Source organism: Mobula birostris, chromosome 18, assembly GCF_030028105.1.
Source record: "Mobula birostris isolate sMobBir1 chromosome 18, sMobBir1.hap1, whole genome shotgun sequence".
Classification (NCBI taxonomy): domain Eukaryota; kingdom Metazoa; phylum Chordata; class Chondrichthyes; order Myliobatiformes; family Myliobatidae; genus Mobula; species Mobula birostris.
Window position 1 is genome coordinate 31,278,955 of NC_092387.1, and position 17,528 is coordinate 31,296,482.

General features: G+C 37.9%; 1 protein-coding gene and 1 non-coding gene across 5 annotated transcripts in view; both read left to right on the forward strand.

The window, feature by feature from the left end:
* The window catches only part of LOC140212028 (serine/threonine-protein phosphatase 2B catalytic subunit beta isoform), a 109,396-nt gene that overhangs the window by 56,080 nt on the left and 35,788 nt on the right, over positions 1 to 17,528 (forward strand). For all 4 annotated transcript variants that reach the window (XR_011889625.1, XM_072282404.1, XM_072282402.1 and 1 more), the window contains exons 3-7: positions 3,030 to 3,154; positions 10,068 to 10,179; positions 11,155 to 11,300; positions 12,427 to 12,566; positions 12,652 to 12,729. Coding sequence is in view for 3 of the 4 variants with exons in the window: in XM_072282404.1 (XP_072138505.1) it covers positions 3,030 to 3,154; positions 10,068 to 10,179; positions 11,155 to 11,300; positions 12,427 to 12,566; positions 12,652 to 12,729 (601 nt within the window). In the remaining variant the exon portion in view is untranslated. The remainder of the gene's footprint in view (positions 1 to 3,029; positions 3,155 to 10,067; positions 10,180 to 11,154; positions 11,301 to 12,426; positions 12,567 to 12,651; positions 12,730 to 17,528) is intronic.
* LOC140212266 (small nucleolar RNA SNORA84) lies at positions 10,280 to 10,417 on the forward strand. Its single transcript, XR_011889679.1, has one exon. It is a non-coding gene; the product is annotated as a small nucleolar RNA SNORA84 (small nucleolar RNA).

The window sequence follows — 17,528 nt, forward strand, 5'->3', positions numbered from 1 at the left end:
AGTCCGGATCAGAAGCAGCATCTCCAACACCATCCCACTGAGCACGGGGGCCCCCCAGGGCTGTGTGCTCGGTCCACTACTGTTCACTCTGCTGACCCACGACTGTGCAGCAACACACAGCTCAAACCACATCATCAAGTTTGCCGATGACACGACTGTGGTAGGTCTCATCAGCAAGAACGACGATACAGCATACAGAGAGGAGGTGCAGCGGCTAACGGACTGGTGCAGAGCCAACAATCTGTCTGAATGTGAACAAAACAAAAGAGATGGTTGTTGACTTCAGGAGAGCACAGAACGACCACTCTCCGCTGAACATTGACGACTCCTCCATTGAGATCGTTAAGAGCACCAAATTTCTTGGTGTTCACCTGGCGGAGAATCTCACCTGGTCTCTCAACACCAGCTCCATAGCCAAGAAAGCCCAGCAGTGTCTCTACTTTCTGCGAAGGCTGAGAAAAGTCCATCTCCCACCCTCCATCCTCACCACATTCTACAGAGGATGTATCGAGAGCATCCCAAGCAGCTGCATCACTGCTTGCTTCGGGAATTGCACCGTCTTGGATTGCAAGACCCTGCAGCGGATAGTGAGGTCAACTGAGAAGATCATCGGGGTCTCTCTTCCTGCTATTACAGACATTTACACCACACGCTGCACCCGCATAGCTAACAGTATTGTGAAGGACCCTACGCACCCCTCACACAAACTCTTCTCCCTCCTGCCATCTGGCAGAAGGTATAGAAGCATTTGGGCTCTCACGACCAGACTGTGCAACAGTTTCTTCCCCCAAGTCATCAGACTCCTCAACATTCAGAGTCTAGGCTGACATCTACATCATTTACTATTATATTGTAATTTGTCCTCTACTGTGCCTATTGTCTTGTTTATTAATTATTGTACAGCCCTGCACCGTTTTGTGCACTTTATATAGTCCTGTGCAGGTCTGTAGTCTAGTGCAGTTTTTATGTTGTTTTACGTAGTCTAGTGTAGCCTTGTGCTGTCTCTTATAGTGTAGTGTAGTTTTGTGTTGTTTCATGTAGCACCAGGGTCCTGGAGGAATGCTGCTTCGTTTTTACTGTGTACTGTACCAGCAATTTATGGTTGAAATGACAATAAACTTGACTTGACTTCTATTAAGTTTCAGATGATGGGCTGCTAGCCTGGAATTCTCCTGTATAATGTCTTGATACAGTTTTGAATTCAGTGTTCTCTCAACAACTGGAAGCTGTCCAGACCCTGAGGAAGCATCACAGCCCTTCCACCATGCTTCACAGTTGGGTTGAGGTTTTAGTGTTGGTGTGCAATGCCCTTTTTCCTCCAAACATAGCAATGTGCATTTCTTCCAAAAAATTCAACTTTTGTCTCATCTGCCCACAGAGCATTGTCCCAGAAGTGTTGTAGAACACCTAGGTCATCTTTTGCAAACTTGATATTTTTTTTGGAGAGCAGTGGGTTCCTCTGTGGGGTCCTTCCATGAGGTCCTTCCATGAGCACCATTGTTGTTCAGTGTTTTTCTTATAGTGGAAGTATGAATGGAGACTTTAGCAAGTTCTAGAGATTTCTGCAGGTCTTTTGCTGTTACCCTTGAGTTCTTTTTCACCTCCTTCAGCATTGCACCTTGTGCTGTAGGTGTGATCTTTGCAGAATGCCCACTCCCAGGGAGAGTAGCAATAGTACTGAGTTTCTCCATTTGTAGACAGTTCCTCTCACTGTGGACTAATGAATACACAGGTATTTAGAAATGCTTTTGTAACCTTTTCCAGCTCCATCTCTACAACTCTTCTTCTATTGTCTTCTGAAGTATAAAATAAGAAAAGATAAAACTTTATTTATCCCAAAGGAAATTATTGTTGCAAGGTTGTTCAACCTGGCTGGCTGTCCTCTCGTAACAGCGCCGGAAGAAAGTAGTTTTGATTGAGGCATGGTGCACATAAATAGATCTTTCTTGAGAATAGCAGGCTGTGTCGGTAACCTGACTTTGCATTTCTTTTTTATAGGGCAGGGCATCTCTACAACCCGCACCTCCAATCTCATCTCATTGATTGGAACACCTGACTCCAAATAGCTTTTGTAGAAGGCATTACCCCAGAGGTTCACATACTTTTTCCAACAAATTGATGTAATATTAGATCATTTTTCTCAATAAATAAATGAACAAGTATAATTTTTTTGTGTTATTTATTTAATTGGGTACTCTTTATCTAGCTATAGGATTTGCATGAAGATTAGATCATATTTTAGCTTATACTTATGCAGAAACAGAGAAAATTTTACAGGGTTCACAAACTTTCTAGCACCACTGCATGTGGTATGAGCAGTACCCTGGCTACTCAATCAGGTTAGGCAATCATGAGATATACCTTTGCTCTTGCAGGAAGTTGACTGGCACTTCAAAGCTGAGATGTACAATACGAAACAAGCAAAAAGGATTAATCCATGCTTTGTCATGCTTTTTCTAATCTTTTTCTTCTTATCCCTAGCTCAGTTGAGAAGTTAGTCAGCAAGACCGATCACTGCAAGGAATTGCAGCAGGTGCTGCACTAGACAAAGTTCAGCTAATTGATCCTTAATTTACGGTAGCTAAACAGTTAACTGTTGGTACGTGATCGTGTAACTGTACTTTTAATTCAGTGTTGAATACATAATTTCTGAATTAAATCTCTGCATTATAACCATTTCATATACCTGGTTAAGCATGGTTGTGTGTGAAATCAGTTCCAGCAGGTGGAAGTTGACGTTCCTTTATCGATGTTATTTCAGGTTGCTTTTCTTGCTGGTTTCAAGTTTTGAAGCTTGCCATTCTGAAATGGCAGTACTATAAATTAGTCATATAATTCTGTCTAAAGTTTTGAAACAAGCAGTTTGAGTTTGGAGTGGCAAATTTATGTGGTACTTTGGTACATTTTAATTTCATTATTATTTAAGCCACAAAATTATTGAATGTATATTTTTCTGTTGTACATTTTCATGGATGGTATCTTTTGGTCTAGTGGTTTGAGTTTAAAATGCAGCTGCTGTTTTCTTCCAGTATGTGGGGATATTCATGGTCAGTTCTTTGACCTGATGAAGCTATTTGAAGTGGGAGGGTCACCAGCCAGCACCAGATACCTCTTCCTTGGAGATTATGTGGACCGAGGATATTTCAGCATAGAGGTAAGCAGAGCTGTAAAATCTAATTTTTAAGGTTATTTTGTTGAGGCGGTGGAGAAGGCTGTTGAACTGCTGAAATGTTCATCATTGAAGTTAGGTATGTATCTGTCTTTTCCTACCTTTCTCTTTCTTAAGCTTTGGTATCACATCACATTATTTTCAGTTGTGTACTATATGCATTATCAATGTGTAATGGTTCAGTGCATAAAATATTGTAGAACAGGTGGTGAGGGGTGCAATGAAATAAAAGTGTGCATGACCTTAAATTTGAAGATCATATTCAGTTTCTGTTCTGCTCTGAATTAGCTAATCATAGCACAAATAGCAGTTGGGTTGCTGTAATTAAACTTGTGACTTTGGGTTAAGATTTCTGTTGATTGCTGTTTAATAACTCCGACAGGCATACATTTCAAACAGGAGCAGATTGGACTTGCTAGTTATGCTGCAGTTTGTTTTCTGTTCCTGCAACTAGCTGCTTAAAGAAGCAGGTTATTCCTACTAACTGAAAGATGGAATCACCAACTACTTAAACAGGGAGGACAGAAATTATAAAATATTATTTCAATCTGAGATTCAGATATTTGGAGGGGAGAATAACATGAGTATTTTAATTCCAGGAGTTTGTTGGTTTTTTTTAGACTTGATTATTGGCAGGGAAAGGAACATACATGCCAGTTTGATGCAGAATTCAGGGTGCACATGAAACTGAAGCTCGGCTTTTTGACATCTTCAAAATATCTGCTATTTTCATGATAAAAACAACAAATGCAGAGAGAGTAGTAATTTGTAAGATGATTTAATAGGCAAGACATCATTCAAATTGGAGGGCTGAGGTGGTGGGTGGTGGAGGAGGAGGTGGTCAACAGAAAAGTGGGAGTGGTAGAAGTAGAACAATCTTTATTAATGGCTTATTATTGCCACATATACCAAAGTACAGTGAAAAGCTTGTCTTCCATACTGTTTATATAGATCAATTTATTACAGAGTGCATTGAGTTAGTCAAGGTAAAACAATAAGGGATGCTGAATAAAGTGTAACAGCTATAGAGAAAAGCAGTGTAGGTAAACAATAAGATGCAAGATCACTATGAGGTTGCTTGCTTATCATCCTAGGGAACCACTCAGTGTCTTACAACAGTGGAGTAAAAGCTGTACTTTAGCCTAGTGGCCAGTGCTTTCAGGCTTTTGCATCTTCTGTTCAAGGGAGGAGAGGGGATGGCTGGGGTGATTAAAATTTTAAATATGCTTTACTGAGGTGGTGAGAAGCATAGATAGATCCCATGGAAGTGGAGTTGGTTTCTATGATGTGCTGAGCTGTGCCCACAACTCTGCATTTCCTTCTGGATGCATCACTGCTTGGTACGGCAGAGTAGTTGCCGTACCAAGCAGTGATGCATCCAGATGCTTTCTACGGACCATCTATAAAAGTTGTAAGGGTTGACAGGGACATACCTAATTTCTTTAGCCTCCTGAGGAAGCGGAGATGTTGGTGAGCTTTCTTGATGCAGATTGTGGGGGGAATCATCAAGAGCCAGGGTCGAAATTAAAATACAGAATCTCAAATTAGTAATAGTCTAAATTTAAATTTGTGTAGGTTTAAATTAAAGAGTTGAATGCCTTGCTAAAAGAAAGTAGTGAGAGAAAGGTTTTGATTTGTGGTGTTTGGAGAAACTGTGAGCTGTACCACAGATATAAGCTCCACTTGTATCGATTGAGACAATGTCCTGTCTAATAGGATGACCAGTGTCATGGACAAAACTCAATTTTTTTATAAGGGGAATGTAAAATGCATTAACAGTATTAAAGCAGTATCATTGTTCAGATAGAATTGATTGGAAAAGATTAATAAGGATCACAAATTATAAGGATCATAGTATAGAGTAACACACCAAATACTGGAGGAACTCAGCAAGTTGGGTAATATCAGGACTGGTGCAAGTCCTGATGAAGGGCCTTGGCCTGAAATGTTGACTCTTTATTCCTTTCCATAGATGCTGCCTGGCATGCTGAGTTCCTCCAGCATTTTGTGTGTGGTACTCTGGATTTCCAACATCTGCTGAATCTCTTGTGTTAAAGATTGCAATATACTGTTAAAATGAACAAAATACTTGTAAAAATTTATATGAAGTATAAGTAAAGGTGATTCAGTCTGATTGCTCTTATGATTGAATATTTACTGAAATTGGGAATCACTTCAAGTTCTTAATATTTAGAAGGGAAAGGTGAAACAAGAAAGTATTGTAGAATAGATCTGATGGTAATGAGTGACATGACGTACATGAACTAGGAAAACTGGAAAGTAAAAGTTTGCGGAGACATTAGATAACAAGTAATACAAATGATTTATAGAAGTAACCTATGAGACCTCTAAAAGCAGTTGTGCTACATAATGGTATACAAATTAGAGCAGGTTGGTCTGCTATATAACCTCAACTTCATTTTTCACTCAAACCTCACTGGCCTTTCACTCCCTTGCCTATCAAGAATATATCTACAGTACCACTGCCTTAGACATTGTCAAAGGCTTGGCTTCCATTGCCCGAAACACAGCCCCCTAGGAGGAATTCTTTTGCCATATCATGTCAAGTGGGCAATCCTTATTTTTAAACAGTAGTCCCAGTTCTAAATTTTCCCACAAGAGGAAGCATCTTGTCAATATCAGAATAAAGTTTAATATCACTGGCATATGCCATGAAGTTTGTTGTTTTGCAGCAGCAGTACATTACAATACATAATTTAAAAAAAACTGTAAAATACAAGAAGTACATTTGAAAGTTAAGTAAGTAGTGCAAAGAAGAGAGAAAATACAAGTGATGTAATGTTCATGGGTTCATTGTGCATTCGGCCTATATATCCACCTATCTGAACCCCTCAGTAGGTTCCATTCAATCCCTTCTCTGTCTTCCAAACTCCAGCAGATACAGACTCCAGCCTTTTCATTTAAAACAACTCATCCGTTTCAGGTTTAGTCTACAAAGCCTTCTCTGCTCCAACACCTTAACATCCTTCCTTAAATAAGGAGACCAGTTTTGTACATAATTCTTCAGATGTGGTCCGAACATTTGTCTTCGGTTTCTCTAACAGTAAATTATTTTCCATCAGTGATCCTAATTTCTTCTTGTACATGCATGTTAGCCTTGTGTGAATCATACAACAAGCCACCCATATCTCTCTCCATGTCAGAGCACTGCAATCTCTCTTCATTTAGGTAAATACAGCTCTTTATTACTTTTCTTGCTAAAATAGACAATCTTGCAATTTCCCTGCTGATTGCCTCCTTTTTACTGGCTCTTTGCCAACTAACTTAATTTTTCTACATCTCTTTGTAATCTCACTATGTCTAGTCATAGCTTGGGTAAAGTGTTAACTTATGAAATGATAAGCTTATTCCCTAATAATTATGACAAATTAGCAAAATATTTTTGAAGATAAATTCATAAAATGTACTTAATAGTTTCCTAGAGCAAGGTCATAGAGCTGAAAAGGGAAAAACAATTTTAGATGCTGTCTGTTGCAGTAAGATGGTGTTGATTAAGAATATTCTCAAGAGTTTCTTTAGGTAATCCCGCATTGGTTGGGAATGATGCATTTAATTTAAGACCAAAATCTTAAATAAATGATAGGTACTGTATAAGATGTAGGTTGCCAATGGAAGATCGAGAAATCAGATAGAAGGTAAGGCAGTAGGTGATGCATTTAAAATGGTGTAATTTCAAATATCTTTGTGCTATTAATAAATAAAAAATATAAGGAAAATAGAAACAGAAATAGAGCATTTAAACACTTAAACTTGTAATATGTGATAATGCTGATGTTATAAACCTGCTTTTTCCTTGTATCTGCCATCACCTTTGCTTAACAAAAATTTATCCATTGCAAATTTAAAATTAAGAATTATCAAGAACTGCAATTAGTATGAGTTGTCCAAATATTTCATATTCTTTGAATGCACGTGCTTCTGAAGTTTGTTGTGGAAAAGCTTGGCTCTAATTTTCAAAGTAGTTTTTCTTATGCTATATTCTTTAACCAGCAAAAGCAGTTTCTCTCTAACCATTCCATTGTGTCCCTGTAATTTCTTGAAAATTTCAGTCTTAAGCTTTGGTCATCTAAATTACTAGGAATGATAGCAATTTGCTATTTTAATTTAACACATAGAGTCCAGACCTGTTAAATGTTTGTTGCACTGACTCCAAGGGCCTCACCTTGAGAAACGATGTGGTAGAGATAGAAAAATGAGAGAAGAGGATGGCATTGTAGGAGACAGAGATTGTATATCGTGGCTGAGTGGACATGGAAGGATTGCTTTCTCTTTAGGCAGAATCAGACGTCACTGTGTGTGTTAAAAAAAAATAAATACGTACATACAAGTTGTCCATTTAAGACAGAAGTGCATTGACACTCTGGGAAGTAGAGAGTGTTTAATATTCTTCTCCCAAGGGAGATGGTGGATTATTGATGACCTGAGGAGATGACAAACTAGTGGGTAGACTGCAATGTGCAGATAATTTATAATCTTATTTAATAGCAGAGCAGATTCAAAGGACAAGTGGTCTACCTATGCCCATAAATCATATGCATGTATATGTATTGAGCTCAAAGGTTTGCTGAGTAACCCTTCCAGTTTAAGATGGCGCTGGTGAAGCTCAGCGACTGCTTGCTGGTGGCAAATAAAACAAAGAAAATAACTAAATACTTCATTAATTACACTTTTTTTTTGCAAAACAATCACTGCAGACAATAGGTTGTAACTTTCCTGTCAGAGTAGAGCTTTTGAACCGCCTGTACGACCTGGCATTTTTGCAGTTGGAACTGAGGTCTCGAAGGTGCAGAACAACTGCGGCACGGTATGTACAGACTGAGTCGATGTAGTGACTTTTGGGTCGTAGAGTGAGGAATAAGCCAGTTTGGCCATTTCTGGAGTGAACATGGAGGCAGTTAGATTTGGCAGAACCGTAGTGAGGTGAGTGGAGGCAATGCAGAGTCGAGATGGTGGGGCCCTGACCTGGACCTGAGAGCAAGGAAAGGCCTGAGGTTTGATTAATTTAAGTGCTGAGCCAAACTGGAAATGTTGGGTATGGGCTGCATTGAGGTGGTGGAGCACCGGCCTGAGAGCTAATCAAAACGGCAGGTTCTGCGTCCTAGAGCAAGGTATGGATGATTTAAACACCGGGCCTGATTGAAAAAGACAGGGTGTTGGGCCGGAGGCGAAGCAGGGGCCGGTTCAGATCGCTGCTTCGTGAGACTTACTTGTCTCTGTGCTGAACTTCAACTTGCTACTCAATGAGGTTTTCTCATCTCCGCACCAAACTATGGCCTGCAGCGATCACAGTGTGAACTTCAGTTCTGAATGCTATTTGTTTACTTTTATTGTTTGCATGTTTTCCCCCTCATTTTTCCTCTGCACATTGGGTGAGTTGTCATTTGTTTTAATGGGATCTATTGGGTTTCTTTGTTTTGTGGCTGCTTGGCTTTGAGTATAATCAAAAGGATTGACGATTGGTTAACAGCAGGAAGAGCAGATTATTTTAAGTTTGAGGTGGGATTTAGTGGGATATAAGGAGTTTGAATGTAATATTTTGGTGATCACCTAGGTGGGAAGAGGACTTGGATGCTATAAAGTTTTATAAATCAGTCAAGCAACTAGTTTATTCACAGATAGATTTTATCTACCCTAGTAAGTATAGCAAAACAGATTTTCTTTAGGAGATGAGAATCTAATATGTGTTGACATCCAGAGATTCGGTGCCCTTGCACATGGATCATAATATTAGCGTCTGCAGATTTCTTCTTCATAATATTAGCATTCAGGTTTAGCAGATAATTGGGAACAGAAATAATCTGTTAGCTGAGAATCTTGAACATCCAAGAAAGGAATCTTGCTGCAATTGCTGAGACAGCATGTGATTAATTCTGCTTATAGAAGGTACACTTGCTGTTGAGGTGGTGCAGCATGGTGAGCTGGATTAATTGCTGCAGGTGTCTTCATTTTCTGGAGTTTAGCAGAAGGAAATATCAAAACAAAGTTTCAATTTAGCTTATAAAAATTAATAGAGGGCAGAATAAAATAAATGTTGAGAAAATGTTTCCACTGCTTGATAGTCTAGAAAAAGGCTAAATCTCAGAAGGATTCTATCATTTAGTCCTGAGATGAACTTTCATCATTTAGTGCCATTTCGAATTGATATAAAAGATGACATGGCAATAATTTGAAGATCAGGAGAACTTTCTCCATTGTCCTTGTAATTTCTGCTTAACAGTCCATCACACAAAAGGCAACTATGTTATCACATCTTTTTTATGTACAGTGTTGGTTCTGTGTGTTATAAGGAACTGTGCCTGTGATATTGCTGCGAGCAAGTCTGTACCTCTCCGTATTTGTGCACATGACAATAAGCTTAGCTTGATCCTCTTTATCAAGCTTCATTTTTACTTTTGAAACAGTGACAACAGATTGCAAAAGTGTTTTGTACGCTGTTTGGGATATTCTGAAGTTGCTATATGAAGGCAAGCCCTTTCATCAATTCTGCTTCTTAACATTTATTTGCTTTTTCCCTCATTTCCACTGGTATGGTTTATTTTGTACAATCAGTTCACAGTATTGGGAATCTTACAATGTATCAATTTTTTTTCTGGTATCTAACTTTCATTGAACATGACATGCAAAATGTTGGCGACCTGACTTGGAAAGTCTTTTTCAACACTAAAGGTGGAGCATAATTTAGAAATAAAAATGATTTAAAACATCACCCAACAGTTCACATTGTACCAATAAGTGAATTATAGTATTAAAAATGAACTATTGTCAGCCATACTGATGAGTTAACTTTTGCTGTATTTCACTAATTCCTCTGGAGGAGTAGCACTGTGTATGTAATGAGTTGGTAGCTTGAATCCTGACCTTTTTTTTCCCCTAACAGTGTGTTCTCTATTTGTGGACTCTCAAGATTCTATACCCAAGTACTTTATTCCTTTTACGAGGGAATCACGAATGCAGACACCTCACAGAATATTTCACATTTAAACAAGAATGTGAGTAAATATTAACTTGCGTTGCAAAGGATTCGTCTTTTATTCAGTAACTCTATTCATAATGGTCTGGAGGATCGTGGAGAAGGTAAATCTCTTGCTTGCCCTGTGGTTACTGTAGACTGGGATGACCATACAGTTCTGCAGTTGTTATTGTTGGGCAAATAGCAACACTGTGATTTTTGCATGGAGCCTGTAATGACTGATCTTCAGTCTCTGTAGCCCGGTCACAGAAACATTTAGAATTAGACAGTTGGTTAATTACTGAGCTTCCATTTAACTTTGCATTCACAAATAAAGTGTCAGCCATACCTATAAGTTAGTATCAGTCCAGTTAAACAGCAGTTGAGCACTTGTTTATCCCTATCAATGATTCTAGCAGTGCATAGCATCTACTACTGAAATTGATTGGGTGAGAAGGTAGAAGACTTTACAGAAGTAGGGAAGTTTATTTGTGTTAAATGCAAGATGCATTTTTAGATGGGTTATGGAAGAAAGCCCATGTATTATGGAGACTGGAAATCTCCAGTTTAAATTTCAGCCTTAGCAGAGTCAGTAACATCTGTTATGGCCTTTTTAGTGGCATTGCATTAAATGTTTCGTCTAAGTGAAAAAGCTCTGATTTCTGGCACATGCCTACGTGTGTGAATAGATTAAGCACGTATGCTTTGTGAGTGATGGCCAAGCGTCTCTGACTAGGCTTCCATGAGGAATTATTCTTCTGGCCCTAGTTGGTTGGAGCCTCCAAGTTGAATAATATGGGAAGAGGAGGGGGAAAAGAAGCGTGCATTTATTGGCTATTAGGAACTATTTGGAAGTCAGCAACTCCAGGGCTAATTGTTACCAAAAGGGTCACTGACGGAGGAGGAAAGGGATATCAATAGTAGGGTAGATAAAAATAAATATCTGCAATAGTCATTTGATATTACAAGAAACAAGTTCAATACCTGAATATTAATCTTCAGTATCTCTACATAGGTAAAATCAAATATTCTGAAAGAGTGTATGATGCCTGCATGGACGCTTTTGACTGCCTTCCTCTTGCTGCACTTCTGAACCAGCAATTTCTTTGTGTTCATGGGGGACTTTCACCAGAAATTCATAGTTTAGAAGATATTAGAAGAGTAAGTATTATATGTGATATTCAAAATCATTACATAAATCACTATTGCAGTGGTGACATTTCTTGAGGATTTGAATAGAAATTGTAATGTCTGCTGTGGATTTTCACAGCCCATGTTTGTAATGGGTGGGATTGTATAATTAAAGTATAAAATTATTTGTTCAATATTTGTTTTGGATACCGTCTCCATCCCACAGATTAAAGAATTGAGTCCATTGCTCCTTTTAAGAAACTCAATTCTAAACTTCAGTGATGTCCAACTGATAAATTGCAACCCTCTAATCCTTTCCTTCAGCAAGGCACTTTAGCCTGTATTTTTATATCATTAATGATTTTTAAAAAAATTTTATACCCTGTATTTCATGACATTGAAGTACAAATTTCTGCTCTCCCCGGTACTTCCCGTTCTCCTCCTTTCCTTTCTTCCAAAGTTTACTGTCCTCTCCTGTTAGGTTCCTTCTCCTTCAGCTCTTTATCTCTTCCATATATCCTTTCTCAGCTTCTTACTTTATTGCTTCTCTTCACCCACCTTCTTCTTCACCTGGTCCCACCTGTCACCTGCCAGCTTGTACTGCTTCCCCTCTACCCTCCTATTCTGGCTTCTGCCTCTTTTCTTCCCAGTCCTGATGAAGGGTCAACTGTTTAATCCCCTCAGTAGATGCTGCCTGACTTGCTGAGTCCCTCCAACATTTTGTGTGTGAGCATGTTGCTAAAGATTTCTAGCATCTCTTGTGTTGAGGAAGTTCTTCAAAGGAGTTCTTAGACTCTTGAAAACATGCAGTCATTATTTGAAACAATATATTATTTGAGCTCTCTAATCTGGAAGTGACATTCACAGAATATGTATGTGACTCGTAAGGACAACATTTAATGCTTAACAAAATTATTACTGAGTTATTAAATAATCTGCCCCCCCCCAAAAAAAAACTGTGGTTCCTGCAGTGTGGTGAATCTCAGAAGCTACTTGCTATTGAATTGAGTATTTTAACTTGTGATAACACTGATTTGATGATGAATTTCCAAATCAGATTAAATTGTGTTAGAAGCAAGGAAATGGAATTTCAGCTAGGAATGCAATTCATTGGTGTATATTGACTTTTCTGTTTTCTTGACATGTCTCTTCACAGTTAGATAGGTTTAAGGAGCCACCTGCTTTTGGGCCAATGTGTGACTTGTTGTGGTCAGATCCTTCAGAGGATTTTGGAAATGAAAAAACTCAAGATCACTTCAGTCATAATACAGTGCGGGGATGCTCCTACTTCTACAGGTACAGTTAATGGGCAGGCTGACTTTGTGCATTAAGTTTTAGATTTCTGTGTTTTTATATTAAAAAAAATACTTTCTTGTTTCAGCTACCCAGCTGTTTGTGAATTTCTTCAAAATAATAATTTGCTATCAATTATTCGTGCTCATGAAGCCCAGGATGCAGGGTAAGAATTTTTCTCAATTCATTTGAAACATCTATACATTTGAAATCATAATGTTGGAAATAATGGGAGATTAGGCAGCATCTCTGGAGAAACTGAGTTGGTTTTTCAGGTTGATGATATTTTAGGGTAAGTTAGAAATCTAACATATTTCAAGTAGTAGAAATGCTGTTGCTCTGTCATTCAAACTCTATGTTCTCAGCATGCAATCAGTATTCTACCCTTCCCTTTACAGTGTAACCAGAAACATCAAGCTCTGTAACTTTTCCAAACTATGATGAAAGATAATGGATGAAAAACATTAATTATTTCTGGCTATAGATGCAACCTGACCTGATGAGAACTGTACATCTCCAGCATTTTCTATTTCAATTTCAGATTTACGACATCTGTAGTATTTGTACTCAACAAAAAACACTATCTTCATCTTAAAGTTTAGCTCTCAAATAAGATTCCACAAAATACGTACTCTGGAGTCATTGAGATATGGATTTGTAATTTATGATATGAGAAGACGAAGGAATGGAGTGGATGATCTGATCTCATCTGATGATTATTTTTAAAAGAAAGTCCTTTGTCATTTAGTGCGTTGCAGATGTGTAATAATTGAAAACATGGTATTGCGTGACATGTACAAAGCACAAACTATCACGTTGCCTCAATATTGTTGGGTTGCACTATTCTTAAAACCTGGTAGGATTTGCACTCTTGTGATTTGCTTCAGTGTTAAATATGTACTGTCTTAAGTTAGACTTTGATGCACTTAATAATTGAAGAATCAGTTAACGTTTGGTGTAAAGTTTTGCACAAGGGAATGATTATTTGAATTTCTAGCATTGGACTATACCCAGTATTGGCGTTTAATTCCTGGTACCAGGCCCAGATTGCCATTGGAAAATTAACATTACCAACTCATGTACTAAAACGGCAAAGATAAACTTCTAAATCTTGTCTAAATAATGTGCATAACTTATGTGGGGAATAGATCAGAGTAACCTTGGAATGTTATTTTTAAGCTGTACATTGCCTGAGTATGTTTGGAAATTCTTATCTTGAAATACATTGAGATCATAATTGTAGTTCCGAGCAGCACTTCTGTTTTTGCAACTGAAAATGTAGAGGTAACTGAACAATTGTCACTGAGTTTTAAATCTGCAACCCAGGGATTTAGCTAGGATCATGTACTATGTAACTTAGCTAAGTTCATAGACTAGGAATGACATAATTTAATATTATGTCTTTTAATTCAGTAATTGATTAGAAATATCATATTTCATTACAATTTGGTGACAGTCTTATATTCTCTAAGCCTTTAATGTTCATACATATTATGCAGCTTCTACTTGAAATTGATCCCTGTATTTGGGCATTTCAACCTTGAGTGGGCTGAAGGTTCGTCTCGATTGCATCTTCAAGTGCTCTATAATGTTCCTGTCTCACTAGCTTTCTTTTCTGTTTAACTGCTACCCGATACTTGCCCTTCAAGAGCTCATAATTACAAGGTTGTCGTGACTGATAAATCTGTTTGAAGTGAACTAAACTTTCCCAAGGTTTTTATGCTAATTTCCTCTTCTGTAAGTTTTATTTGTGTTATTTCTCTCAGTATAATTGGTGGAAAAGAGTGAACTAGTGTGTCCTATGTCTAATCTAAATGTAGTTTAGCTTGACAATCATTCTTTCATTGAAGCAACACACAAAATGCTAGAGGAACTCAGCAGATCAGGCAGCATCTGTGGAGTGAACGAACAGTTGACATTTAGGGCTGAGGCCTTTCATTGAGCTTGAATTTACTTTTTTCTTGTAACAATCTACCAGTAAGGTTGCAAGCTATATTTTGGCTCTAGAATCCCTGAAAGTTGACCTTCAAAGAAACACTGAACAGTATCCAACCTTGCTATCCTAATATGATCTTAAACTGAAGCAACAAATAGTCTGCAAGAGGAACTTCAACTCATTTCCTCCCATAGATGCTGCTTGAACATCTCTTTATAACTCAGGCCCTTGAGTCTTGGCAACATTCTCATAAATAATCTTCACTACCTTGTGAAGAATAACATCTTAGTATTTGGAAGTGGTTCAGAGGTATTTTTCAGCAAACTATGTACCTGTACTTCTAGATCCCTTTATTCTACAACACTTTCCAGGGTCCTACCTGGATTTGACTTCCCAAAAATGCATCACCTCACACTTAACTGAGTTGAATGTAGTTTTCTAATTCTTGGCCTGCTAACCTAACTTGTCAAGTTATCATAACTTTCTTCACTGTCTATGATCCCACCTATTTTAGTATCATCTGTAATTTTACTAACCAAGCCCATCAAAATCAATTATATAAATAATGAACAATAAAGATCCCAGCTTAGATCCCTGTGGAACACCAGTAGCCATAGGACATTATCACTATTTTAACTGATTCTCTCAACTTTAGTGCAGTAATGCTAGTCACAGAAAACAAACATACAGTAAACAAACAGGTCTTTTGGCCCGACATGTCCATGCTGTTTCTCAAGTTATTTTATTCTCGTTTACCAGGCTTTATTTTGTAGTCAAAGAATCTTTGCTTTGGCAAGTCAAGTGCTTGTTAAGTTGTTTCTTAAATGTCGGGAGTATCTTTCTCAAACTTCTTGGACAGTATATTCTGGATTATCTGGGGGGGGCGGGAGTTGTCTTCAGATCCCCTCTATACCTCTTATTTACCTTAAACCCATGCCCTCTGGTCTTGATCTCTGCATAGGGGGAAGACTTCTGACTATCTCCCTTATCTATGCCTCCTACTTTTTTATACCTCTTTCAGGTTTCCTCTCAGTATTAGTTAGTGAACACAGTGGAAAAATAAGCTGAAATACTTTGACTGCTGTGTACATACATCTATTGATGCTTCTGGACATATCTTCAGTGATGTTCCTGGTTCCTGGTGTTTCGGGTCTTTCAACATCATACTAACCTATCGTTGAAATTTTCTGAAGATTATGCTTGCTTTTTAAAAATGTAACAAGGGAGTCATTCATTTATTAATATTAGTTCCATACAGAATGAAATGGGAAGAATAACACTGGACAACAGTTTTTTTTCAAAAGTGTTGCTTCCTCAGATACTCTTTTGTTTACGATAGACCACTTGAATCAGAACACAAATATAATTTCAGACTACTTGTATCATGTAGGAATTTGGAGAAACAAGAAATTAACTTTTATTGAATATAATGCACTTAATTGCATAACAATGCCTGTGCTTTGCAATAGTTCAATGAAGTTGATGATTTTCATTTGTACTCAGTGCCTGAGGCTTCTTGCTTAAGTTTGCAGGTTTTGTATGCTTGAAGCATGTTGTCAACCAGCTATACGTAGTTGCTGCTCCGTAGTTGCCAAGAAAATTTTCAACAGCATCCTTGAATGCCTTCCATGCGATTTTCTCTGGTCCCCCGAGAAGTTCTTTGAATTGCCTTTTATTGATGACCTGTTTGATTGTGGACTAACAAAAAAGCCTTCCTTAATCTTGGCATCAGTTATTCTGAATTGGATTATGAATTGAAGTAACAAATCTAGGTGATTTCAAGCAAATGGTGCATGCTAGGGAAATGTCATGGTGATTTTCATGATCAGCAGCCCAAAATCCATTAATACACTCAAAAGTATTCAGGAAGCAAAATCTTTGTTGTCCAGTGTAATATCTTTAGTAATTGGAAGTGGTTCAGATATATTTTTCATTTTGTAGACAAGATTGTAATTTCACAACTACAGCTCAAAAATCAAATATACTGAAAATGGAACGTATGACATAATATTAATAAAGTCGCAAAGTACTGTATCTGTGCTTTGTTTTCACATTTTTTGTATTTTTATTTGACCACAAGTGTGATTGCGCCAACCTTTGACAGTGCTCTCTATCTGTTGTAGTTACTTTGTTCTGATTTGGGGTCCATTGTATTCCCAGTTCCTTTGGTGCAAGCTCAAGACGTCCAAGGAATGGGTCCAGCTGGATCTGTCCTTACGGTACACAAACCGTGTCCCATGTGCACTCGATGAATGTAGTCTGAGCCCTTCAATTGTATATCTTATTGTTTGTACAGCCTGTAACTATGTGGAAAATCTTGCACCCTTTTGTGCAAAACACATTTCATGCAGAATACTGAGCAGTGAATTGCAAAGGGATTTTGTGCAGCACTGCAGGCTCAGAAAGATTTAGTGCAGCAAAAGAAAGCTACAAGAATGAAAATTAACTCTATAAATCAACTGCACTTTATGCCTCAGCAAATTTATTAAAATGTCTAGCTGAATGCTACATACTAATAGTCTGGATCACTACATTACATTTTTGTTGCCAGAGAAGTAAAATGAATATTTTACATTGTGTAAGTTTGTGATATCAGTTTAAATATCTAATGCCGTAAATTGAGTTCAGTGCTTATCTACCAAGTGGGTGCTGGATTTGAAAACTGCCTGAGTTTCCTAGCTGTAATCAAATAGGCAGAGCCAGAGTGAGAACAAGCATGATTGTGGTGCAAAGACTTAAGGCCCCAGGGCTGCAGTACCTTTACCAAATACATCTGCATGTTGTTTCCCATATCCTGTCCCAGAGGTTAGATTGGACTTCTCAACTTTATTTCAAGTATAATCTTTCAATTTGACTGCACTGATTTTGATGATATATGATCCATCTCAGAGAGTTGTAAATGGAAACCCATCATGATGTGAACAGTATCAGCTAACATTGATGAACTTGAATCTGGATACAAATATGATAACCTGCCAGAATATTAAACTGAGATCTTCTCTTACTGCATCAGTAATGCAGACATCTCA